Source organism: Onychomys torridus, chromosome 19 (assembly GCF_903995425.1).
Source record: "Onychomys torridus chromosome 19, mOncTor1.1, whole genome shotgun sequence".
In the NCBI taxonomy this organism is placed as follows: domain Eukaryota; kingdom Metazoa; phylum Chordata; class Mammalia; order Rodentia; family Cricetidae; genus Onychomys; species Onychomys torridus.
This window is the reverse complement of record NC_050461.1, coordinates 28,441,881-28,467,798: the sequence shown is the minus strand read 5'-3', so window position 1 is coordinate 28,467,798 and position 25,918 is coordinate 28,441,881. Positions and strand designations below refer to the sequence as shown.

Here is a 25,918-nt window from a genome sequence, read left to right as displayed (position 1 = left end):
TGCAGTGGTGACTTTCTGGGTTCAATGGTGTGTGTGGTCCCCAAGTCCTCGTGAAGACTGAGGATTTCAGATGCTTCTGTCCAAAGTCGTCATGACACTTTCTCTGGTGATGGAGGAGGAACACCGTTGGCATGGCTAGGACTCCATGCCCAAGGTTTTAAAAGGGCTGACAGATGTGTAAAAGAGCTGACAGATGTGTAAAAGGGCTGACAGATGTGTTTTTGGTGCTGTTCTTGTTGTATGTTTGTTGTTGTTGTAATTTTGCTATATGGGGAAGAGAGAAATATTAAAATGTTCTTATGAAAGCTGTCACTGTTTAAAAGGTAACAGAGGAAGTTCTTTGTAGTTTTTAAAAAATGACTGTAGTTCTTATCCAAGAAACTTCTATCTTGGGTGTTTGGAGTCCTTGAGAATACACCTCTTTTTGATGATCAGATGAAAAGGCAATTTTTATATTTTAAATGGCTTCTCAGTGTCCAGCATCTGTCCTTGAACAGCAGGCCAGTCCCTTCTTGTCCACAGATGAATGTTCTTTACTTGATTGTGCCATTCCTACAGAACAGAGCCCTTGCTTCTATGGTAACCATCAACCCAGAAGAGAGGCGGAAAAAGGTTGTAGGTAGGAGTTATGTTCATTTCAAACTTAAGGCATAAGAGGTGAGTTTAGAAAATGTATAAATATTATCCATCATTACATGCACATAAACACAAAGAGAGAGAGAGGGGGAAAGAGAGAGAGAGAGAGAGAGAGAGAGAGAGAGAGAGAGAGAGAGAGAGAAGTTAAAGGTAAGAATACTAGATATCTACTACATTTTTGAAAGACGCATTTATAGACCAGGATTGTAATTCTCAAAAAAGCAAATATTTATATTCAGCTGTATCAGGGAGTGTTCAACGTCCATTCAGTAAGGGAGAGATAAGTGGTGTTTGATTATACGTCAGAACTTTTCATTGGATTGCACTTCGTCGACTGTTCAAACAGTGCACATGTCCTCATGGTAGTGTTTGTCTTCTACAGTAGTTTGATCTCTCTAATTGCAATCCCTGCTGGAATGTTCTAGAAGATAGAGCCATGCTTTGGCTGTGTTGGCCTGTGTCTACTTAATGGCTTTGTGGTTTCATTCCCTTAGTAGGTGCTCAATACATAATCTGATCAATGATTGACAATGTAAGAAATCTCATATTTTCAGTTTTTATTCCTAATTTATAGGTTGATGGAAGTGAAGAGCTTTTGTTTTCTTGTTGCAGACTCTGGTCTTTTTGGTGTTCCATTAACCATGTTGTTAGAACAAGATCAAAGGAAAGTGCCAGGAACTCGAATACCCTTGATCTTTCAAAAAGTAAGTAGGCCTGAATTGGCCAGTGTAGCAAGAACATACTTAGACTAATAGTGGTGTTTTAAACTCAGACTGTTATAATATAGTTTGCCAATTGATATGCTGTTTTATTTTATACTTTAATTTCTATTCAGGAAGCAAATTTGTTTCAAGGGCTCATGATTTTTATCTCATGGTGATACTTTCTGTGATATTACTGTATCTGTGATTACCTGGCATCATTTTCCTGTCTTATATTAGCTGCTTTTGTATAATTGAGATTTCAATTCTATAATACATAGGAGTGGGAACTGTGTATAAATTTCTAGGGAATTGAATCCTCATGAATATTTCATGCATGTATGTATTTCTCAAGCTTTCCTATTTGCAGTGAGGATGTCCAACTTAATTTACCAGTGCCTACGTCCAGAGTAGGCAAAGAAACCATAAAGTAGAATTAGAAAATGATTGCTAAACTATCAAGTTGCTTGTGTAGTCAACACTCAATTATTCATAAGGGGATTATGTGTAGCAATAAAAAAAAAATTCAGCTCAACCTCTGAGCCATCGTTGTGCAGAAGAATAGATTACATTTGATAAAGCCTAAGAAAACACAATAAGGAAGACAGGCCGAACAGCCATGGACTACCCAATAGGTCCTCTACAACAGCCTCAGCACATCAGTTTACATAATTTCTCAGGACAGAAGAGATCGTTTTTCAGTTGACTGACTCAGCTGGTCCTAAGGCTCAGTCTATTTGGTACTCACTGTGCTATTCCAAATCAGTTACTACCCTTGTTAGCCACTTGCTGTAGGGGCCTCTCTCCTCTTTCCTATCATTGCCTCCAAACTTGTATCTAACATGTCTCTTGAGTTGTTCTGACACTACCTGTTGGACCTGTGTCTATATTAATAGTCAATGACAGTTATTCTGGTTAAGATAAAGCAAATAGAGAATACGCATTCCAATTTTTTTCTTGTGTTGAAAGGATGGAGTTACTATACAAAGATGCATTATAAAGCAGTATCTTTGCAGTGTCTTTCTTAGGTCAAGCTCCTCCAGAATCAATAGAATCTATATCTATGTATCTGTCTCTAACTACATGTCTCTATATCTGTCTACACCTATATCTATATCTATCTATGTGGAAAGGGTTCTTTTTAATTATTTTGTTCATGCAGTTCATGGGATCCAGCAAGTCTGACATATGTGGAACAGGACCCTAGGGGTGCAACTTGGGCAAGAGTTGATACTGCAGTCTTGAGGAAGAATAGTTTCTGTGCAAACCTCAGGCTTTGCTTTTGCATCTTCTCCTGACGGGATGGGGCTCACCAGATTGCAGATGGTGACTTGCATGGCTTAAACTCTGCAATTCAACACTCAGTCACTTCTAAAAAGATACCATCACTACAGCATCTAGACTAGTGTTTGACTGGTCCATTGGGTACTCAACACTAACCAGATTGGCACACACAGTTCATCATCTCATGGGGAAGTCTGTTGAGTTAGGTTCATATAAGGTTCAATGATGCTTCCTCAGAAGGCTGAATACTGACTACTTGTGGTTTCTTTTAAAAAAAAATGAATTTTTTTTTCAATTTTCCCAAAATTTTGATTCCATTTATTTAATTCGTTATTTTGCAGTTTTGTTCTCTTGAACACACCAGAGACTCCAGCAGCCTACTCTCTTAAATTTGTATTTCGGTTTTGTTCCTATTAAAAACAAAAGGCCTTTAAAGAGTTGATGGGTTGGAAATGCTCATCAGTTTGTATCTGCTTTGTGTTATAAGAAATAAACCATGGAGACATGTTGGGAGAAGCATCATTTGATCACCAGCTCACATCCCTATTGCCTGTCCTTCAATTTTGTAAAAGGGGGGAACAAAAGGAAACACTCAATTTGCAGAAACATTCACTCCCAGACTCTAGAGGGTTCATCTTTAATGTGAAGGGAAAGTGTCTGGCAGGTGGCACTAACCAAAGGTTATCTCATATCAGGTAATTTCATTTTTTACTTTTCTTGCTCTCCCTGAGCCCCATCCCCAAGGCATGTTGTTCAACCATGTTCTTAAAAAGGAATTAGGTAAAGAAAAATATTCATTTTACTTTATAGAAAAAGTGCATTTTTTTTTTTGCTCAAAATTTCAAATCCAATGTTTTTTTGTCAAAACAATCATTCAGATCAGTGTTGTGCCAAAGGGTCTGATTGCATTTTCACTTTAGTTTTCACTACACACACACACACACACACACACACACACACACACACACACGATTTATATTTTGAGAAATATTATGGATCACTGATAAAGTATGGAATACCTAAGTTTCCTCAAGCAGCATGATGAAGTATAGTTAATTTTTGTCTATTCGAGGTCTTAAAAATTAAAAGAAAGCTAGAATTTTTTCTATTAATATAAAAGCTAACAATATAGCCAATTAATAATGTAGCTAAAATACATTATTTTCCAAGTGAAAAATAGGAGCTAGCACATGGTATTGTTTCAGCCAGCACACACGTAACTCTTGATGTTGGGATCCAACATTAGAGAACACGAGAAAAAGACTCAAATATAGAATTCAGAAATGAATCCCATTTAGCTGTTTAGAAGCCAGGATTTTCTTCTGTACTTAATGAAAGTGAAAAGTGTAGACTGCTAAAATCTAATTGACTTCAGCAGCCTGCATTCAAATGGATGTTTTAATAAGACATGCAAATATTTTATAAGGGGAAATCAAATGAAAATTGGCTGTACATGCAATATTTTAAATTTTGGCATGAAATACTTGATTGAATAACATCCTTCTAATTTCACATAACTCCTAATTCTTTTTGCTCTGAGTTTCTCTACAGTGGTACTTGAAAGATGTGGTCTAAGAAAACTTTGAATTTTAAAAATTGATGTACATCTTTGACTGGTCAGGGTTGGATGCTTCAGCCAATAATGTATTCTTAAAATTTGATGCTATTATTGGCATTTTCTCAGAATCCCTCTTTATCAATGAATTTCCTGATCAAAATCGATTCACAGGATAGGACAGATAAGGTCATTGAGGAAAAAAATCACCATCACTTCTAGGATCCACATGCTATGGTACATCTGATTTTGGAACATGTAGACAGAGGTCCACAAACCTCCCTAAAAAGTCTTTCTCACAACAGACACTTTTATATGCTAGGGGAAAGCAATGAGCTCTCTGTGTTCTGTGGAGCCTGATTAATCATTAACAGGGGATTCCCTGAAGAAAACAACATTCTTTTGCAGCCTGGAGGATTTTATGCCTCAAGGTGTGCAGAGAACATTAAACTAAGATTGGAGATGCAGGAAGACCATATATGGATTTCATGAAGTGGAAGACTTTTGAGTAAAGGGGGGTGGGCTACAGAAAAGAAGCACCTAGTGTTAGTAAGTGCCTTGTGTTTATAAGGAGGAGCTGGAAAGTGATTTCCCTAAACATCTCAGAGGATACTCTGCCCTCTGCATGCTCCACCTACTACTCAAGGAATGTGTGACCCAGGCTTTCCAACTGGAACCTCTGTCAAGGAGCAGACCACTCTTCCTCTCTTCTCAGCTTTTTTGTTTGTTTGTTTGTTTGTTTGTTTTCAAGACAGGGTTTCTCTGTAGCTTTGGAGGCTGTCCTGGAACTCACTTTGTAGACCAGGCTGGCCTCAAACTCACAGAGATCCACCTGCCTCTGCCTCCTGAGTGATGGGATTACAGGCGTGTGCCACCACCACCTGGCTTCTTCATAGTTTTTAGCAATTTGCCTCTGTAATATTCTCTACTTGCCTGATTTTTGTGATATATTTTTTGATAGTTATTTACTCATTTAAAAAAATTATGGGTATTTGTGTGTGGGTATGTGCATGTGAATACAGGGGACCACAAAGACCACCTAGAGTTCCAGACAGCTGTGGTCAGTCACCTACATAGATGCTGAGATCTGACTTTGTTTATGCTCTTAACCACTGAGTCATGACTCCAGCCCCAAGGCTGCTACATTTTTCACTTTATTTTAGTGGAGTCATTGAAATAGATATGTACCCATTCATTGAGTGTTGGTCTTTAGAAGCCCTATTTGAAAGCATTCTTCTTTAAGCTTACCACCAGTAGCTTAAAATGAATATTAGCAACCGTTTCTTTCACATAAAAATATTGTTTCCTGGAACAGACTAGACACAGTATATAAATGTGCAAATACTGGAATTGCAAGACATTTCTTTGATTGCACAGTACATGCTACTGGAGAAGCAGAATGATGTTCTAAGTTGCTTTTACACAGTGAACATCTTTTCCCTGATCCTGTGGAGAGCCACAGCTGTTGTGTGAAAAATACATTTCTTTTACAAAGGAGAATAAGAAGAAGTTTTTCAAAACTATAACTCAGGTTTTCATATATATAGTTTTGAAGCCGATGGTCCAGTAGCCCTCAAAACCTCATCCAATGCAGTCTGCATGCCATCCGAATCAGCTTTCACTTACTGATATGGCGGGGCAGATGTTAAACTGTACCTGTTACAAACACCATGATCAGAATGTTTGTTGGTTTACCCACAGCTCGTTTCTCGGATTGAAGAAGGTAGTCTGGAAACGGAAGGCCTCCTACGAATACCGGGAGCTGCCATGAGAATCAAGGTAACCGAAACACTTTAGTTCTGTTAATGTACAGTTTTATTGTTTAATTATGCTTGTGCATTTTAAAGGCCAACTTAGCCTCCCTCCCCTTATTCTTGTTAGCAAAGCAGATAAAATAAAACAATAAAGCCTCTTAACGTTCAGTTTATAGTTTTTCTACATCCCCCTTCTGTTTGTTCAATAAGTCTTTTCTTTTTTTCCAAATCCCCACATCACCTATTTATAATCCTATGATAATGAGAACATCATGACTCAGAAAGGTAGTAGAGACCTGGGTGAAAGATTTAGGCAGGATGAATAACAGCGATTGAGTTTTGGTTTTAAAGGGAGCAGGAGCATAGCATGCCAGGTGGGGAGCAGATTAGGGCCCTTGACAAGAGCCACAGTGTTGACAGAAGGAACAGCTAGTGTACTTTCAACAGCCAGTTAAGTGGATTGGTTCAACTATGCCAACTGGTCCACCCAGCCTGTTGTCATAGGCCAGGTCATGCTGCAGCTAGCCCCTTGTAAAGGATTTAAAGATGGTGAGCCAAAGTTTTGTCTCCCCGTCCTACTGAATTTTCTGCACTCTTCTTTCTTGCCTCCTCCTCTCCTTTAGACTCTTCTCTCTCTTTTCCTTTTTTCTCTCTCCATCTTCTTTCCTTCCCTGCTCCTTTTTCTCCCCTTGCCCCCCTTTTACTCCACTCCCAATTTCTGAGGTAGCATCCATGTCTTTCACCCATTAAAAAAACAGGGCAAAAATAAATGAGGGTTTTGTTGGGGGAAAATGTGATCAATTCACCCCTTGAGCAGAGGAACAACAGAGGATGTAGCTCAGTCATGGAACACTTTTCTAGCACACAGCAGGGCATAGGGTTCCATCCCCAGCACCATAACAAAAGAAATCAAAGAAACATAAGCCAAAAACCATCCTTTGGGAAAGTGGTTCCAGTAATAGAGACTTCAAAGGATTTCTGACAGAATTGGGCTTATGCTACATTAAAAATGAATCCAGAAAAATAGTACTAATGAAACTAACTTGACTGAGTAGTCCTTAGGAGTAGCAGGAATAGTAGGAGTAGTTGGGTTGGCACATCTCATGGAGTGTTTGAAAGGAATGACCTCAATATCTTGATTCTACATGTTAACCCGGGCTAGCAGCAGGATGGTAGTGTAGTGAAGGTATGTCTCTCTCTCTCTCTCTCTCTCTCTCTCTCTCTCTCTCTATCTATCTCTCTCTCTCTCTCTCTCTCTCTCTCTATATATATATATATATATATATATATATATATATATATATATATATAAAACATCTTATCTATAGGATTTGGACAATTTCTCCATGTAAAGGACAGTCAAGGTTAGGGATGGCATTTTTCTGAGAAACAGAGAAATGTTGACTTTTATTACTCTGACACTTTACAGATTAGAATTCTTGTAAGGTAGAAAACATATCATACTCTCAATAGGGAAACAAGTGACAAGTGTGCTCACTGCTAATTTCTTTCTCCCCTTGTGCCATTCAGAATCTTTGCCAAGAACTAGAAGCGAAGTTTTATGAAGGGACTTTCAACTGGGAAAGTGTCAAACAGCATGACGCAGCCAGCCTGTTGAAGCTCTTTCTCAGAGAGCTGCCCCAGCCACTGCTGAGTGTAGAGTATCTCAAAGCCTTCCAAGCTGTCCAGAGTAAGTGGTTTCTATCTGCAATTAGCTTGGGAGTGGGTGCCACTCTTACTTAGTGGCTCAGTGACCATTGGCATCATAGGACACATGACCAGATGTCTTTGGTTAGATGTGTTGTTTCACAGATGGCAAGGGTTGCTCAAATGCCACACACCACTTTCCTTCCATAAATAAACATACCACAATGTTCTCTTCAGGTACATATTAGGTGCATGGCCTTTAAGGACACAATACGTCTAGAGTTAAAACCTGGAAACTTCAAGTTTCTTCCTTAATTGTATGAGTCACATAGATCTCTGATGCCATTTTCTCGCCAAGTGTTGAAAGCAGCATACATCGGAGAAGCTGTGAATTACCAGTTACAAGAGCACAAGGCAATATCATGGTATCTATGACCATTTCCTAAAAACTTAAATCCTGGAATTGTGTAGGGAAATGAGTCCCTAGTGCTTTGCTGCCTCATTGGTAGAGGGCCACAGGATTCTGATTTGTTACCATTTTGTGGTTCTAGAAAGCTCCAAATTAAGATAAGTAATCAATCTTGATTCCTTTCCAGGGAACATGGAGATGTTATCAAGTTTATATACTGCTACAATTGTTCCATTTACTGCTAAGACCCATCAGGAAAGGAAACAGTACTGTAATGATGCTCAAGTACTCATATCTTCATTTTCCAAACTGGAACACTTATGAATGAATGAGTGCATTATTAATAATGACAGAGAGGTATCGTCCCTTTTGCACGGTTGCGTGCTATTCTTTAGGTGTGCAATTTTGGGGTGAATGCCTATGTTATCTTGTGTCATAACATTTTTTTCTTTCAAAATCCATAAAGATGGTAAGAACCACTATTTAAAGTATTTCCCCCAAACAACAACAAAAAAGCATCTTTTGTTTAAAAATATTTGTAATGATTAAGTTGCATTATTTTGAATACATTTCCTGGATATGAATCAAATTTGTTGATGACTGGCAAAGCAGTGGCTAAATCTCTGGGAATATTAGATGCCAATGATAATAATAATAATAATGTATACCTCCTGGAAGCTTCACTTGCTGATTGGTTCCTCACCCATGCCATAAGTATTTATTGGGCACCTATTATATTCCAGGCTCTATTTTTTCTATGCCTGTCAGGGCTCTCTTCTTGTATTTTGTTCCCTTGACATTAAAAGAGACAAACTTCAGTGTTAAGGAAGCACCCTATACTTGATGGCATGTCCTGGACAGTACAGTCTTCTCCATGTCTCCATTGGAGGAGAATAACCATGTGGAAGTTAGAATGATTTTTTTTTTTTTTTTTGGTTTGTTTTTGTTTTTTCGAGACAGGGTTTCTCTGTGTAGTTTTGGTGCCTATCCTGGATCTCACTCTGTAGCCCAGGCTGGCCTGAACTCAAAGAGATCCACCTGCCTCTGTGTCCCAAGTGCTGGAATTAAAGGCGTGTGCCACCACTGCCCCACTTAGAATGATTTTCAAATCACTGTTGTGTGTCTGCAGACATACTGCCACTTGCCATGTGATCCCAGTTGGAAGTTTGCATCTGTGCAGCTGCTTCTCCTGACCTCTAACCCCCTCTTTGAGGCTGGCTGCCCAGTCACCATGCCTTACGTTTCACTGTAATGGTTACACCAAATTCCTTTTTTTTTTCTTTAAAAATTGGAAAAGAAAGCAAAGTGTTCCCTAAAATTTTCAGATTTCTCTCATTTATCTACAGATCTTCCAACCAAAAAGCAACAATTGCAGGCTTTGAACCTCCTTGTCATCCTTCTACCTGATGCAAACAGAGACACACTGAAGGTCAGCTGGTTAATTTACACTAAATATCCCTTAGAACGACGCAGAGCAATTTTTCATTATTTGTGGAAAAATAGTATGATGATTGTTTTGGAAACAGCCCATGTACATCTAAAATGGGAAAAGAGTGCTTTTAAGGACAGATAGTGAGAAGCAGCTTTTTACCTTTCCTTAGTTTACTATGTTGCTAATTTTATTAATATTGCTAAGGGTTTTAAAGAGGGTTTACTTATTTATGTATCCACATGCCTGCTTCTATCTATGTGCACCATGTTTGTGCAAGTACCCATTGTAGCCAGAAGAGGGCACCAGACCCCTTGGAGCTGGAGTTTTTTGAGTCTCCCTATGTGGATGTTGAGCATTGAATGATGGTCTCCTGCAACAATAACAAATGCTCTTAACCACTAAGTCACCTCTCTAGCCCCTAGGTTGTTTTGTTTTGTAGCATTTGTGTCTCTTTGAAAAAGAGTGTTCATGTGTATGCATGTGTGCTTGCATACATGTTTGTATAGTTGTATGTGTGCATCTAAATGTGTAGTGGCCAAAGGTGAACATGTGGTGTCTTCCTTGTTTGCTTTCTGCCTCATATATTGAGGCAGGGTCTCTCTTTAAAAACAAAATACTTACTTAGCTTTAATTTTGTATATATATATGTGTGTGTACCTGTGTGCTAATTTGTACTTGAGACTGCCTGCAGTGCTTACAGAGGCCAGTAGAGAGCACCCAATCTCCTGGTGTTAGAATGATAGATGGTCCCAAGCCATCTGACATTTGTGTTGCCAACAGGTCCTCTGCAGGAGTGGCAAGAGCCCTAAACTGCTCTAGGCTTGAGACGGGGTATCTTAACAGAACCTAGAGCTTTCTGATTCAGCTAATCTAGCAAGTTCCCAAGATCTCCAGTCTCCGCCTCCCTCCCATGTGTGGGATTACTGGTGGAATAAAATACCCACCTAATATTTCAGTGAGCTCTGAGGATGCAAACTCTGCTTCTCAAGGTTGTGGGGAAGTGGTTTGCCCTCGGAGCTATCTCCCTGGTACAGTTTTGGTTTTGATATGTGACTGGACAAGCAGCCCTAGCTGGGCTTGAATTTAAGGTATATTCCCCACCCCCACCACCGTGCACCACCACTGCTAGTTCTAAGCTTTGCTTTTCCAATTTTCACAACAATAGTTCTCTGGAAGAGCAGATGATTAAAGTTCATTGATTAATAGAAAACATGGACTTCTTCTCTGTTTCCTTCTCCCCCCCCCCCTTTTTTTTTGTTGATTTTTTGGGGACAGGATTTCTCTATGTAGCTTTGGTGCCTGTCCTGCATCTTGCTTTGTAGACCAGGCTGGCCTCAAACTCATAGAGATCCACCTGGCTCTGCCTCCCGAGTGCTGGGATTAAAGGCATGCGCCACCACTGCCCAGCTCTTCCCATTTTTCTTATGTTTTCCCAATGTTAAAATGCAAGTGCTGGGATCATCAGGTATGACGCATTATTTCCTGAAGACATGACAGGTGTTTATAGTTAGAAGTGGTAGAATTTGAAATAAATCTCAATGGCCAGCTGAAATATTCGTTAACATTAAGTTACTTCTCTAAGGGCTGGAAGTCCTGATTTGTATAATTATACTGAAGTAATTTGGTAAAGTACTCACTCATCTGGTTTAATGCTCTTAGTAGTAGAATCATTAGAGGTTCTTAGGATTGGTGTGAATTGTTTTCACACTGGTTAATTTTCCTTAGCTGCAAATATTTAAGCTAGTGTTGCTAGGCATTGTGGTTTGAATGAGAAGTCTTCCATAGGCTCATTTGTTTTTGGTTTTTTTTTTTTTTTTTTTTTGAGCTGAGGATCAAACCCATAGGATCATTCATTTGAATACTTGGTCCCCAGTTGGTGGAACAGTTTGGGAAGGATTAGGTGGTATGGCCTTATTGGAGGAGGTGTGTCAATAAGGGCAGATTTGAAGGGTTCTTTGCCTTCTGCTTGTGGATCAAGATATAAGCTCTCAGCTACTGCCTCAGTGCCATGCTTGCTGCCTGCTCCCTGATGCCATGCTCCCTGCCATGATGGTCTTGGACTCACCCTCTGAACTGTAAGCCCCAAATAAACTCTTCTATAAATTGCTTTGGTCATGGTTTCTTATCATGGGCACAGAAAAGTGACTAAGATAGTAGGGCATACGTATATTCCCAGCACACAGAAGGCCAAGAAGTGAAGGTTGCAAGTTTGAGGCCAGCCTTGGCACATATGCAGAGTAAGGCCCTGACCTTGAAAATAAATGAAAGTTTATCATGTAGTGAGAAGGGGTTAATTATCAACCTTTGAAAACAAGACAGTAAAAAAATTCAATATATGATTCAGAAGCAATGTTAATCTGTTTCTGTTACTGCTCATTCTCTCTCTCTCTCTCTCTCTCTCTCTCTCTCTCTCTCTCTGTGTGTGTGTGTGTGTGTGTGTGTGTGCAGGCAGTTGTGAGCTGTCCCACATGGATACTGGGAACTGAACTCTGGTTTGCAAGAACAGTAATTGCTCTTAACTACTGAGCTACCTGACCAGCTCTTACTCCCCCCCCCCCCCTTTAAAAGGGTTTATTTTTATTCATGTGTGGGAGGGTGCAATATGAGTGCCTGTAGAGGCAAGGAGAGGGCTTGAGTTACAGGTGATTGTGAGCCACCCCCATATGTGTACTGGGAATCAAACTCTGGCCCTCTGCAAGAACAAATCTCTTTCAGGGCTGAGCCATTTCTCTGGCTCTCTCTTTTGCAATTAATATTATTTAATTTTAAAACTGTGTTTTATATATATTGTCACAGTCCTTGAAGACTAAGAGAGTTGTATTTCCATTTTACATCGGGACACATTTTTACAAAGGCATTGAAAACAAATACCCAATGACTACTCATAGCTAACAAGTAACTACTATCCTGGCCTCAGTGTTTACAAGCACTCAGTCTTCTCACACGAGGCTCTGTGTGTGGTTCATCACTGCTTAAAATGGTCCATTCCTCAGTGTAGCTTTGTCAAGGGCTGAGCCAGCATCTTACCAACTTATCTTCTCTTTCCTCTCCTCCATCTCTTCCCCTCCCTTTTCCTCTCCCTCCTTTTTCTCTCTGGCATTCCTCTGGTAATACTATGAACACTCTTATTGCATATGTTCACCACAATTAAAATAATTATCTAATCTCTGTAATTTATGCTCATAAAGAAAAGAGATACACTGGTCCCCGAGAAACCATTCTGGTCTCTGTGGAACAAAATTAAATATTTTTTCCTAAACTTCAATTAATCTTTTGTCCTCATTTGTGAACATGTTGCTTCAATGCAGCACAATGCTTGGATTACAATTTAGCTTTCCAAGCACTGTACCAGATATTAGATACATAAATTTTGCTGTTAGATATTAAGCCTTCAGTTTGTTTCAGATGTCTGAGGTCTGTATTGCAACTAAAACTGATATAAGATCAACCTGTTAGCACTAGACACTGTGTTTTGTTTTTGTTTTTGTTTCTGCCCTGAAATCTTATTAAGAAGGCCAGTTTTCTTTGGCTTTGTTCCTTCCATTTGGGTTTAGCTTATTTATTTTGACTTCCTCAGGTAGGGATCTTAGGCTGACTATGAAAATATGATTCTTTGCATAGTTAAGAGTTCAGATACAAAAGCCATAGAGACCTGGGATTAAATTCCATCCACAGCATCTGCTGGCTGTGTGCCCTCCAGTAAGGCTCTGTAAGACATCACTTCCCCATCTGCAAACTCGGGTAGCTATGGTGTCAGCCTCTCATGAGGATTAAAATGATGCTCTTTAAAATGTCCACTATGCTGCCTCATTCATGGAGAGCATTGAACACACATGTAGTTAGTATTATTCTTGAGAAAATCCACTGAAAAAAGGCAAAAGAACCATAGGCCTTGCCAGAGAAAGGTGACTCGGCTGCTGGTCGCTTTGGGGTGCTCAGAGTGTGTGGGAGAATTGGGAACGTTGGTGCTGAGCAAGACCTAGTCTTCAAAATTCCAGTTCATTCATTCCCTCAGTTTTTAAAAACCTCTCTTTTCTTTGGTATTTCTTGGTAGCTTTTTTCTTTTCTTCTTCATAAGAAAGCTCATTTTGTTTAGGTTTTGGGCCAGCAGGCTATGGAGTCCTCTAATGAGAATGAAGCTAAGGTAATTTATCAACGATTTCTTCCCCCTTTCATTCTATATCCTTCCCTTTCCTTTACCTCCTTCTCTCCCTCCTTCCCTCCCTCCCTCCTTTCTTTTTTCCTTCCTTGAGGTGAAAAGATTAGCACTTTTTGACACACATGAATATTTACATATTATTTTAAACTACATCTCAGTGTTCTGCGGTTTCTTTACATTTAGAGGCCTGGATTGCTATACAATTCTCTGCCATGTCAGATGCACTGCCCAGTGCCATGGTCCTGGAAAAGTAAAGCACCATTATGGGCTTTATAAATCTCTCTAAGGAACTTTGCTGACAAGGCCTGTTGGTTATAGATAGGTGGTTATGTGTAACTCACATGTGCATGTGTGCACGCATACTTATGTTGTTTGTGTGTGTGTGTGTGTGTGTGTGTGTGTGTGTGTGTGTAGGCCAGAGGCCAACCTTGGGTGTCATTCCAAGGAACCAACTATCTTGTTCTTTGAGAGAGGGTCTCTCACTAACACTGGGATGACTGGATTAGGCTGGGCAGGTTGGTGAATAAGCCCATTTCTGCCTCTTCAGACACATACTATCTAACCCAAATTTATACAGGGGTTCTAGGACTCAAATTTGGGTCTTTAGGCTTGCCTAGCAGGTACTTTATCATCTGAGCTATCCTCAGCCCTGACACCTTTTTTTTAAAAAAATATTTTTGACAAATTGTTTGTGTGTTTATGTAATAGGTGCATGTGTGTCAAGGCACACATATGAAGTGCAGAAAACAAATTCTAGAGTTGGTTGTCTCCCTCCACCATGTAGATTCTGATGACTGACCTCATGTTGACAGGCCTGAAGGCACGTCTTCTTTCCTGCTGAGATGGATCAAAGCAAAACTATCTCTTTCCTTATTATTTTTATTTTAAAGAACACTTTTTACTAATTCTTTGATAGTTAACAATTTATTATTATTTTTTAAATTTCCTACAGTGTATATTGATTATTTCAACCCCTTCCCCAAGCCTCTCCCAGATCCACCCTCATCTCCCTCCCCACCCAACTTAATGTTCTTTTTTGTTTGTTTGTTTTTCTTTTAAGACCATTGAATCCTGTTTGTGTAGACCAGGTACTCCTCCCAGAGGCTTTCAAATACGAGTAGCTCTTTTGTTAGGCATATGACACTCTGCTCCTTTTCCCTCCATGCTGGGGTTTACACTGGCTTATGCTTGTGTAGGTCTTATTAATTCTGTGGCAACCACTGTGACTTTATACGTGCAATTGTACTACTGTGTCTGATAACATAGTTCCTTTGTATTCATCCGTCACCTCTGGCTCTTACAATCCTTCTGTCCCCATTCCCTCATGATACTCTAGCCTTGAGGGAAGACACATGCTATAGATGTATAATTTAGGGCTGAGTTTTCTGTAGTCCCTTATTCTCTGCACCTTGGACAGTTGTGGGTCTCTGTATCAATTGCCATCTTAAGAATAAGACTTTCTGATGAGGATTAAGAGTGGCACTGATCTATAGGTATAGCAGTAAGTCATTAGGAGGTGGTTTAATACTATTTCCACTTAGCACAATAATAGTAGTAAGTTCTTCCCTAGGGTCTATGATCTGTGTAGGCATAGGCTCTTGGCCCAGATTATGGTGACAAGTATAGTTTTCTTCTTGTGGAGTAGGGTTTAAATCGAATTAGAGAGTGGTTGGTTATTCCCATGACATTTGTGCCACTATTGCGCCAGTGGGCGTGTCTTGTTGGGTCAGTCATTATTGTAGTTCATAGAGTTCCTGACTAGAAGAGATTGATGTTTGCCTTTGTCTTCCGGTAGCATACGTAGCACCTTCCAGCACCATGAAAACTAGCAAGTAGGGATGAAGCTTTGTGATCACGACTATCTTGATTTCTCTTTGTTCTGTGAGCCAAGTATGTGGTGTCTTCAGCCACAGGGTCATATTGTTAAATTCTGAAGGATGATCAAACACAGTGGAAATAGCTGTTGGCCAACAACTCCAAAAGAGGTAGCCCATCTTTGACACTGGGCTTTTCATTTGTTAGCCTGTGGTGTTAAGTAGGGGTATTGTCCCCTTCAAGGTAACTCCATTTAAACTCTTTTTATGTTATGAATCTATTTAGGAAGATTATGTAATAGGTGGTTTCCATATGACTTTTACGAAAGACATTTAGAGTTAAATAACATCATTTTAAAAATGACTTAAAAATCCTATATGCTACAGTGCCTTCATCTCTTATCTCCATGTATGACAGAAATCTCAATCATTTTTTGTTCTAGGCCTTGCTTGAATTTCTGCAACAAGTCATTGATAATAAAGAGAAGAATAAAATGACTATTGTGAATGTAGCAATGGTCATGGCCCCGAATCTGTTCATGTGCCATACACTGGGTTTGAAGTCCAGTGAACAGCGAGAATTTGAAATGGCTGCTGGGACGGCAAATGTCATGCACTTATTGATTAAGTACCAGAAACTTCTATGGACAGTAAGTATATGTTTTTAACTGAATTTTTTTTTAGGTCATTGTACAAAGTCTTGAGTTTCATAGTGACATTTATATATATATATTTGTCATTATACTTTTTTTAAAAAAAAATACATGCCTTCATTTCTTCTGGCAGGTTCTCTTCTCTCCCTCCAGTTGGGGCTCTCTTTTATCTTTTTATTGTATGTATTCCATAATCCTCCCTTCTCCTCTACTGTAAGATCTCTTCCTTCTCTTGTCATTCATTCCTTTTCTAATACACATGGACATGTACACACACACTTGTACATAGACTAAATTTTAGATCTAGGTTCCGCATATAAGAAAAACATGTGGTATTTGTTTTAAAACTGTAATAATGGCCATGTAATTTCTCAGCATAATTGTTCATAGTAATTATGAAAATAACTTTTATAAAGTTGATATTTCAAAGCAATGTGCTTTTTTTTTCCCTCAATGACTTAATACACTCCATGTTGGCTGCCAACCTTATAATTACCATGACCATGTGTGAGTGTAGAGGTATTAAAGGCATTTCATTCACAGAGATAAGGAGGGCCTTGTGAATGTCGATTTTAAAATCATAAAATTAGGTCAAGAAAGCATGCCCTGTGAAAGGTACCTCTTAGGTAGTTCCATCAGCGCCATTTCCCCTTTGCTTGGTTTGCAGGCTGCCACATTTTCAAGAGCTCATGCTGTCTTTGCTCCATCATTCCCTTATTTTCCACAGAACTGTTATTTATAGGGACATACACATTCTGCTCTCCGGTTGCCAAGGTCTTGAATGCGATTTCCTGCTTTAGTCTTACGTTGATCTTAAGTTTTGACAGATAATCAACATGGATGTTGATGAGAAGTTTAGTTGATTATAGTCTCATTTTTCAATGAAAATTATATTTTTTCCCAAGAGAGAGTCCTTTTTACAAGCATTTAGAAAAATGAACTAAATAAATTCCAAGCCAAATTATAATATTAACTATTTTAAACCTTAATGCCTCTCATAATCCCAATATTTTTTAAAAAATACAAAATGATGCTTCCTAGACTCTCAAGGCTTTTTTATATTCTATCCAAAGGCAAGTGATATAGGTTATTTCAAATATATGTAAGGTAATGCTCAGTTATCATGTCTGCCTCTTTTAAGAGCAATATTATTCTATAGTTTAACATTTTAATTGACTAAAAGATTTTGTTCTTAGTATAATTTCTAAGGGTCAGTTTTTCCTTATCTTTAGAAGTATAGTATATCTTTAGGAGTGGTGCTAGCCAGTTGTCATTGGCTTTTGTTGATGGGTGAGCTTTTTTCTTATCTGACAGCAGAGGCTATCTGGATTATTGGAAGGGACCCGTAGGTTAGCTTATAGGAGCTGGAGAGAGCTGGTTGCCAAGGGGACAACAACTATAGAGGTGATAGCCTCCACAAGGGTCTCCTCAGGGAATCTTCTGTGTTGACATCCATGGCATGGAAGTGGCCAGTATGTCCTTGAACTTCACAAAGTCCTTTTTGCACCCTTGCACGGTGGGTGGTAAATTACACCAAGTGGATGCCCTGTTCCTGGTCTCAGTAAGCGCATGGTTCATTTCTTTTTGCAGAGTTAATGGATGGCACATTTAAATGGCTTAGTCTTGAGAAACAGAACCTTAATTCCTCTTGAAATTAAAAACAAGAAAAAGAAGTATTTAGTTTAAAATGGTTCCATATCTATTATGTCTTTTTCTTCCTCAAACTGAATTTCTTTTCTCCGTAGATTCCAAAGTTTATCGTAAACCAAGTGAGGAAGCAAAATACTGAAAATCAAAAAAAGGAAAAGAGAGCCATGAAGAAATTGCTGAAGAAAATGGCTTATGATCGGGAAAAACATGAAAAGCAAGATAAACCTACAAATGATGTAAGAAAAATTTGAAGGTCTATTTTTACTGTGATTTAAACAATTTCACTGGATGACTTCCTCCCAATTATTGGGTTTTGGTAATAGTCATAAGTGAAAGATATCAGTTCCTTTTCTTCTAATGATCAATATTGAAAGTTGGTCAGGTGTTTGGACTCAGCATGTGGTTTAGTAATGGTGAACAAGGAGCTATGTCAAGAGAGGACTGTTGCCTATGCTCACACACCCGCATGCACGCACGCACGCACGCATGTATGTGCACACACACACACACACACACACACACACACCATCCTTTTGCATTCTCTACATGCCCACTGATTTTATGATATATAGGGAGTGAAATTCCTCTGTACTCCACTAGCCTTCATGAGGAGGATTCACCCAGATACTTGACTGGGCTGGGGATATTTTTGGACTAAAGATTGATCTTAAACCCCTGTAAGTATTTAAGGTTTGTAATTTAGTCAGAAGAATTTTATCTTATGTTGTAAAGAAGAAAATTAAGATAAAAAAATCCATTATTTGCAAACTGCAGTACGAATATATTAAGAACCATGTTTACAATAATGAAATATGCATGGAAATATATTTATGAATTGAGTTAACAAAGCTCTGGCGGCAGATCTCAGAACGATGGAAAGGCCTTCTATTGTTCTACAGAGGGAAAACACCCCTCACCCCAACTGAAGTTGCTCAGTTACATGCTGACATCTTGTGGAATACCATGAAAATGCAATTATCAGCCTTTGTCCAATTTTTCCGCTTTGGCTTGCTTAGCCCGGGTACCAAAATAATATTAATTTTTTTCCTCTTAAACTTATTTTAGCTCCCTTAAAAATAATCCGCTCTTAGAGATGTAAAAAGTATTTTTAAAATCAATTTAAGTATCTCTAAAAGATACAAAATATAAGAAAGGGAAATTATCAAAGTTGTTTATATTTTTTAAGAACTTAATTTTTGTCATAGGGCTAGAAAGGATTTGTGACATACCATTTTTCATTCACTTAGAATGCAATGTTACCTCAAACACAATTGTAAAAGAGGGGACTGGGCTGAGAGTCCTGGCTGTTGAAATTAAGTGAGTGCGTATTACCTCTTTCTTTTCTGAAAATCCAGAAAATTCTGAAAATGCTGCTGGTCCAAGATATTAAACCTCAGTCCTCTGCTAGGTATTCAAAGAGGCCCAAAGCTGCGTGTTTGCCTTCCCATCCTGTCCAGAAGCAGGTAGCTCAGATGAACTTGGATGTATGATGGAAGCCTGCCCGAGATACTGTAGACTAGGGAGCAGGAAGTGGGCATGTAGAGGCTTCAGTGGGGACTCCAACTTAGTTGTGAGAACAAGTACTATGTGCTAGAGCTAAGAAGTGTAGCCTGCAGAGGGCATTTTCCAGGGTCACAGCCCCACAGTTGGGGTCCAGGTTAGCTTGTCCTTGAGGTTGAATGTTTTTAATTTAATCCCAGAAATTTAGTTTGCAAGTTGGTGTCATTTTCTTAGTCATAGGCACAGGAAAACATTACAAAGATCAAACGGATGTACAAAATGAAATTCAATTGTGTATACACGCTTTCTTAGGAAAGCATCCATCCATTGCTAGAGGGGAAAGACTAAAAGATGGAAAACAGAAGTTTTGGCCTAGATTTTGGGACAAATAGGAGGTAGAGGCGTCCTGTCCCTTAGGCCACAGGGGCTATTTAGCACTTGCCTGGCTCTGCCACTGATCCCTTTGAATGCAGCGTGAGCCACCTCACCACACATGTCCCTGTACTTTGTCACATTGTGTTCTTGAATCTTCCCCGCAATAATCTACCTGTGCAGCCCAGCACCTAAATGCTCTTACCACTCACACGGTTCTTAGGTATTTAATATCTGAAAGACATTGTTGGGCAAAAATAGACAAACATCCCTACTCCTCATGGAAGTTAACATTATTGAAGTAAAATAAATATAAGTAGACTACATAGTGTTTTGCTATGTGGTGTGGGCATTGCTGGGTATGTGTATTGGTGAAATTATTAAGGCCACTCCCTGTAGTTAAAAGGGAGGTTTATTTTGTGGGGTAGCTTACAAATGAAGGGATAGGTTGCAGAGTCTGGGAAAGGTATGGCACAGTCCGGTGGTGTTCTCTGGATAACTCTGCTTGGTCTACCTCCAGCATCCAGGGTCCTGGAACCAAGAGAAGCCTCTCCTCTTGATCCTAGGTCTTCAGCATCCTCTCTCAGCCCCGCCTTGTAGGTGTGACCATTACCGAAGCATCAATGGGGGTTGCAACTTCCAGGCCAAGGCTGGAATGGCTGCCTACTATATATATATGTGTGTGTGTGTGTGTGTGTGTGTGTGTGTGTGTGTGTGTGTGTGTGTGTTTATATAGGAGATGTGTGTGTGTTTATATAGGGGAGAGAGAGAGAGAGAGAGAGAGAGAGAGAGAGAGAGAGAGAGAGAGAGAGAGAGAATATGAGACTATAAATATGTGATCATCCAGGAGGCCCAACTCTGGTGCACCATGGCCCGAATCTTGCAATTAGCAGAAGATAACCTTGAACTTCTGATCATCCTGCTCCATACCTTAGAGCTAGATTGCAGATAAACACTACCATGCACAGCTTACACGCAGTGCTTGGGGCAGGGGTTGTTCGTGCTAAACACATTGACCTACTATGCAGCTGGAGCTAGATCACCAGCACCCCTCTCTTTCGTGTTAATGTAAAATGTTGTGAATATAGGAAACAAAATGTTTCTCTTATTGAATTTGCCATCTTACCTGCAGCAATTTTTCTTGATGAATACATGTATCATATTTTCATCTTACCTCTAAATTCTGTTTTATCCACGGTACCTGGAACAACCATTTACACTGATTATCATTTAGCAAAAAAGAACCACTTCTGTTTTCTTCAGATACAAAAGTAAACAGGAATAGGGAACTAAGAACTGAGTCTCACTGTGAAGTCCCAGCTGAACTGATAACTCCCTATGCAAACCAGGTTGGCTTGGAACACACAGACATCCACCTGCTTCTCCCTCCCTAGAAATGGGATTAAAGACATCTACCACCACACCTGGCTTAAAATATCTTTTAAAAAAGAAAAAAAAATGAATAGAAAAAATAATTTGGAAAGGAGCCTCTTGCCACATTAACGTAGCTAGCTTGGGTATTATTCATTGTAACGGGTATGAAGGAAGATATAAGATTGTGCTCTGTACCTGTCTCAGGAAACTCATACAAGGCAGAGGGCATAGTCTGCCAAGCCATAAGGCAAGAGGTTGGTTGGGGTATTTGAGCACTAGCAAGGTGTGAATGTGCTGAAGTAAAGCCAGCTTGACAGCAGGGTTGATGAAATGAGGTCAGAAGGGCAGTGGGAGGAAATCACATAGAGCCTTGGAATTTGAATTTACCACAAGCAAAATCAGGTCATCGTACAAAATCTGTAGGATGTTTTAGCATGAGTGGTACTTAAAAGTAGTAGAAGATCCTTATAACCAAGGTCAGAGACAGTGGTGGCTCAGACCAAAGCATCAGCGTAGGAGTTGATGTATTTTAAAGTTTTTTTTAAAATAAATTTTAAAAATAAAGACACATTTTAAAGTTAGAGTCATTCAGATCTCTTACTGGCAAATGATGTAAGTTGCAAAGTAATGAAAGAAAAGGTAAAAGAATGACTGATCCAAAAGTTAAGATATGAAAAATTGGAATGATAGGAAAGATCATAATGTCAATTTGGGACCCTTTTAGTATGGGATGTCTGGTAGACATGTAAAGGTAAGAGCAGATGTTTAAATCACTTTCGAGGGCAAATCAGGATGTATTGATCAGCCAGACAGGTAGTCAGCGAGGTTTGTCAGAAGCCTCTGGGTAACATGGTGCTTGACGAGACTATATAAATTAGAAGGCACTGTTTAAAGAACGTTTGTTGACAAATGGCAGCCGCCTGAAAATTATGCTCCTTATTAGACTTTTTTTCTTTTAATTTTTAAAATTGTGTGTGTGTGTGTGTGTGTGTGTGTGTGTGTGTGTGTGTGTGAAAGTGTCTGTGTAGGCAAGAAGTAGGGGTTGGATCTCCTGGAACTGGAGTTGCAAGTGATTGTAACCCCTCCTATGTGGGGGCTGGGAACGGAACTCTGGTCCTCTAGAAGAGCAGAAAATGCTTTCACCGCTTGCCAACTCTCTGTTGCACATTCATTCACATTTTCTCTAGTGACATTTGAAAACAGTCTAATCATAGAGGTATCTAGTTAGATATGTCATGGTATATTTATATCATGAAGTATAAAATGTGCATGATATAAAAGTTTTATAGCATGAAGTACAAAAAAAAAAAAAAGGAAACTAATAAGCCACAAACCAGTGATTAGCAGAAAACAAGACTTGTGAGAAGTAAGAATTAGGATTTTTTTTTTCTAATGCTGGGAACTGAGCCCAGAGCTTTAACACTCCACCCCTGAGCTAAATTCCCCAACCTCTGAATTTTGTAAATGTCTGCCTGAGGCAAGGCACATTGCTAAAGATTTTACAAACAGTATCTCATTTAAAAACACCCATTTGCCTAGTTAGAGTATATTGTCTTATTTTTCTCAGATAACAAAAAGGACAGAACAGCAATTTTAAACTTCTCAAAAAAAAAAATAAATAAATAAAATAAAGAAGATGGAGTTGGAATTGAAGACCAACTATGACTTTAAAATCCTCAATTCTTATCATTTTTCTCAATATTCCCACCTATTATAACCTCTAAGAAGAATATCTACCAAAATTCATTCTTTATTGTGTTGGCTCTGAGTCTCTGTTGCTGATGGAATAAAATGACTTCCAGATTAGCTTTTAAAATTGTTGAAGGCAAGGTCCAATTGGAAAAGGAAAGAAAAAAAAGCCAGTAGGAGTCACAAAATGTGGATATTGGTTGAATGTTAGGAATATAAAAAAATGAATATAGAATGACATTGAATTTTGTTTGTGAAATTTGCCTATGCAGGGGTGGGGTGGACTTAGAGCATCACTCAGGGCTTCAGATGCATCTTTGGAATTAGCCTAGAAGTTGTACTTGAGGCAATGGAATGCTTCTATAACTCAAGAAAGACTTGACGGTAAGAAAATAGAAAGGCAAACCCAAGGCATGCCAGTATTTTCACAGTGACACACAGAAGATGGTAAAAGAGGTGACAGAATTAAGAGAAACATGCACAATATATATTGTCTTAGAATCTCAGGGAAGAAGGGCAAAATTAGTTAGTGCTGAGTTAGAAACATAAATACTGCAGAGAGGGGAAGGTTTGCTCAATAAAGGTGTTTGCCTTTGTAGGCCAGTAGTGACTGCCTCTAGAGCATTGTCAGTAACCTGATGATACAGCCAGATAGTTGGGGATTGGAGAATGAGAAACCAATTTTAGGATACTATGCATGCTATTAAAGCTAAGTAGACAAAGGCAGGCATTCATATTATTAAGATACGCTTGACTAGATAAATGAGTACTTTGATCCCAGTTGTAAGATATATACTCAATTTACCTAATAAGACAAATGTTTTAATGATTACAACAAATTAATTATTTGGTATGAATGTGAATGTCTTTAAATATTATTAAGTTTTGTCCATTAATTATAATAAGAGGAAACAATAACAAAATTGCAGACCATTAAAAATAGTTATTTTCCGATAGTATTTAACATGTTGGGATCTTGCTCTCACCATGTGCCCAGTTTTGATGTATGCACACCTGTATATTGTATTGTGGATTTAGGGAAGAGGGAACTGAGGTTTCTACTTAGACAAATGGTGTACCACTGCACTGTACTCCAAAATATGTATCTTTTCCAATATTGAAAAAGTAGAAACAAGAGCATATGAGCACCAACATCAAATCCTCTTACTTTGTTGTTCTTCCAACCTGTTCCACACACTTCTTTCCTTTTAGCCTTTTTATGCTAATCACAGACATCCCATAATTACTTCAGATGGCCTCTTGTCTAATGAGGATGTCGGGGCAGCTTTGATGATCACTTAGTGACAAATTACTGAAGCTCCCAGGCTTCATTTCCAGTGTAGGCTTTGATTTACATGATCTTCCCTGTGCCATCCCTGCTCACCTCCTAGAGGGAAGCTGGACTTTTATGAGTCTGTGTGGGCTGTGAGAGTAGGCGATCCACAGTGCTGCTCCCCACTTTGGTCTCACCGACTTAGGAAACAGAAGTTCTCATAGTGTCCTCAACTTAAACGTTCACTCTGGATAATCTAGCTTCAGGCACTAAAGTAGAGCTCGGGTTTTGGAATAGTTATGTGATTTTGCTAAAAGCCTACAATGATCTTATAAGGGTTTTGGGTTTAGAAACTCTGGCCAGAGATTGCTGGAGTTGACAGAGTAGCACACAGGCCTTGGTGGTTTGTGTGATTTGGGCATGAGCTACAGCTTTCCTTGACACTTACCTGGAGTTCCATTCTGAGGCTTTTACCCATAACATCATCACAGGTATTGGTTCCGGTGCCCGCTCTTAGGTGTGGACAACAGGCTCTGGCTTAACTCGGAGATGCATGTGGAAAATCAAATCAAACTATATCACACAATCTTCTCTCATGGCATGATTCACTCTGATCTTAAAAAGAGCATAAAATTTATAAAGAAAGAAAAACATTAGGACTTCAATGTGAATTAAATGCTTATCAATGTTCTGTAAATTATCAGGGCTCTTAACTTCTGAATCTATGAGTCAGATTAAAGTTTAAGGCATCATGATAACAAAGACATTTGGAGCATTGTTTAAGACAGTAGAAGATCTTTTTATATAGCCACCCCCGGTACTGGTAGTTCACACTAAGGTGATCAGCATGCATTTTAGTTGAGATACTTTGCCAAAATGTCTTCATTTAATTTTCTAAAATATATATTATATCTGGACTTCTTCTGAAGACATTTTTATTTCTAATTTGCTTTTTTGATGATAGAGAGGGCTTTTTTTTGTATCATTAACAGTATTAGCTGTCCCTTCAAATGAGTGTTAATGGAAAAGAAGAATGTCTTCTTATGATCTTACATTAAATTTCTAAAGTGCAAAACTATAAGGAATGTAATGTTTACACTTGACAGAAAACACAAGAAAAAAAATCATGGTTTATCTAACCAAACCCAAACTACAATCAGATTTCTCTAAATACACCTTAGTTCAATCTATGCCATGTGTGAGGATTATTTGAGAAGATTTTTCTGTTACGGTAGTCTTGGTATACATAGGAAATTACTGTTCTTTAAGTTGTAAACTTATTGGGAACTGAACTTCAATGACACATTAGTCCTTTATCCACTTCAGACTACTGTACAATAGATGGCTTCAATTCATAGGCATACTGCCCCCCAGTTACTGGATGGTATCATAGCTGTCAGCCAGTGTATTAGTCAGGGTTCTCTAGGGTATCAGAATTTATAGAATAAATATATAAAGGGGATTTATTAATATGTCTTACAGGCTGTGGTCCAGCTAATCCAACAATGGCTGTCTACCAACAGAAGGCCTAAGAATCCAGTAGTTGTTCAGTCTACAAGGCTTGATTTTTCAGCTGATATTCAGTGTATGCTTGAGTACTGAAGAAGTATACTCTAATGCCAGTGAAGTAATAGACTTATTGGCAAAAGAGGGAGTAAGAGCAAGCAGGCAAAGAGAGCAGGTTTCCTTTTTTCATGTCCTTTATATAGGCCGCTGGCAGAAGGTGTGGCTCAGGTTAAAGATGGCTCTTCCCACCTCAAAAGATCTGTGTTAAAAGTGGATCTTTCTACTTTAAGTGACTTAATTAAGAAAAAAATTCTTCACAGGTATACCCAACCATTTGGGTTTTAGTTTATTCCAGATGTAATCAAGATTGCAACCAAGAATAGCCATCACATGTCTACCCCCTGTCAACACACAATCATATCTCTTATGTCATGTTTACTTTCTAAATGAAAATAATAATCAGGTCATAATTATGCCTGACATGATATAGCCATCCTACATACAATTGAT

The 25,918-nt window shown here is 38.9% G+C and overlaps 1 protein-coding gene across 3 annotated transcripts in view; it reads left to right on the top strand.

Annotated features, from left to right (window-relative positions):
* The window catches only part of Arhgap18 (Rho GTPase activating protein 18), a 215,394-nt gene that overhangs the window by 172,964 nt on the left and 16,512 nt on the right, over positions 1-25,918 (top strand). For all 3 annotated transcript variants that reach the window (XM_036168863.1, XM_036168864.1, XM_036168866.1), the window contains exons 7-12: positions 1,249-1,340; positions 5,878-5,955; positions 7,461-7,620; positions 9,333-9,415; positions 15,835-16,041; positions 17,790-17,930. In XM_036168863.1, the coding sequence (XP_036024756.1) occupies positions 1,249-1,340; positions 5,878-5,955; positions 7,461-7,620; positions 9,333-9,415; positions 15,835-16,041; positions 17,790-17,930 (761 nt within the window). The remainder of the gene's footprint in view (positions 1-1,248; positions 1,341-5,877; positions 5,956-7,460; positions 7,621-9,332; positions 9,416-15,834; positions 16,042-17,789; positions 17,931-25,918) is intronic.